This window comes from Merops nubicus, unplaced genomic scaffold (assembly GCF_000691845.1).
Source record: "Merops nubicus isolate BGI_N331 unplaced genomic scaffold, ASM69184v1 scaffold47604, whole genome shotgun sequence".
Classification (NCBI taxonomy): domain Eukaryota; kingdom Metazoa; phylum Chordata; class Aves; order Coraciiformes; family Meropidae; genus Merops; species Merops nubicus.
The window spans coordinates 1-1,141 of NW_008605782.1; the positions used below are offsets into that span (position 1 = coordinate 1).

The window sequence follows — 1,141 nt, forward strand, 5'->3', positions numbered from 1 at the left end:
CTAAAAAACCCAGGATCTGTGGGATGGAGCCAGACTGGGTCCACTGCCCTCCTTGTCTGCCTGTTCTGTGCACACCTGCTCTATTTTGGGGCCATTTTGGGGGCTTCATTCCTGTTCCACTACAACCTGGCAGGACCATTGGCGTCCCCAGAGATGTTCCATATCCCAGCCATGTGTGTCCCCTCCACAGCAAGGTGATGTGCTTCCACCCTTGGTCGGACCTGACGCTGCCCCTCATGTCCCTGGCAGAGATCCGGGCTGTCATCGACGCGTGGGCAGAGCTGGAGACTGAGCTGGGTGCCTCCTACCCATGGGTGCAGGTCCGGGGCTGGTGGGGACTGTCTTTCTCTCCCTGGCCAGATGGGCTTGGGTAGAGGTGGGGTGCCAGGGCTCAGTGCTCTTCCAGCACTTGGGGTTGGCACCATCCCAGTCGCTTGTGGGTCCCCTGTCCCTACCTCGTGCTCCCCCAAGCCTTTGCAGCTGGGTGTGAGGCTCCACTCTCCTGTGGGATGCTTTCCTGGTGTGCTGGTGACACCACGACAGCCTGCAGCAGGGTCCCTGGGGCTGGGACCAGCTAGCTGCACCTCTTCTTCCCCAGATCTTCGAGAACCAGGGAGCGCTGATGGCGCGGCCGGGTGAGGCTTCCTTAGCCGTGACCTGGCTTACTGCGAGTCCCTGTGGGTGACCCTACAACGAACTCGGGGGAGACGTGAATGGCAATCCCCCTGCCCTGATCACAAAGCTTTTTGCAGCGAGGATACCCCCATACCTGTCCCGTCACCTCCCCTCCTTGGGGGCTGTCCCTTGTGGCTGCCACATGTCCAACTCTCCACCTGGTGGCAGCACGGACCTGCAGCTGGGTAACCTGGGCAATGTGGGGTACAAGTAGCTCAGCCCCGTGCCCCAACGTCCCTCCCAGGTGTGGGCAAGCAGCTTCCTCCCGAACGAGGCACGCCAGGAGGACCGGACCCAGCGGCAGCACCTCAGCCAGCACGGTGTGCCTATGCTGCTGGAGTACGCCGAACAGGAGGCTCGCCGAAAGGTGAGGGCATGGCTCTTGTCCGTACCCCCTCCCTGGGAGCTGGGAATGTGCTGGCATGGGCCCCTCGGCCCCCCAGAGCAGCATCCCTGGGAGCACCCA

General features: G+C 62.7%; 1 protein-coding gene across 1 annotated transcript; it reads left to right on the forward strand.

Moving 5' to 3' along the window:
- Nucleotides 1-194: 194 nt before the first annotated feature.
- On the forward strand, nt 195-1,042 carry GALT (galactose-1-phosphate uridylyltransferase; the record flags this gene model as incomplete). Its single annotated transcript, XM_008939432.1, has 3 exons — nt 195-320; nt 599-630; nt 895-1,042. Coding segments are annotated over exons 1-3 (303 nt in total), but the record flags the coding sequence as incomplete, so codon positions are not given.
- Between the last annotated feature and the right edge of the window lie 99 nt (nt 1,043-1,141).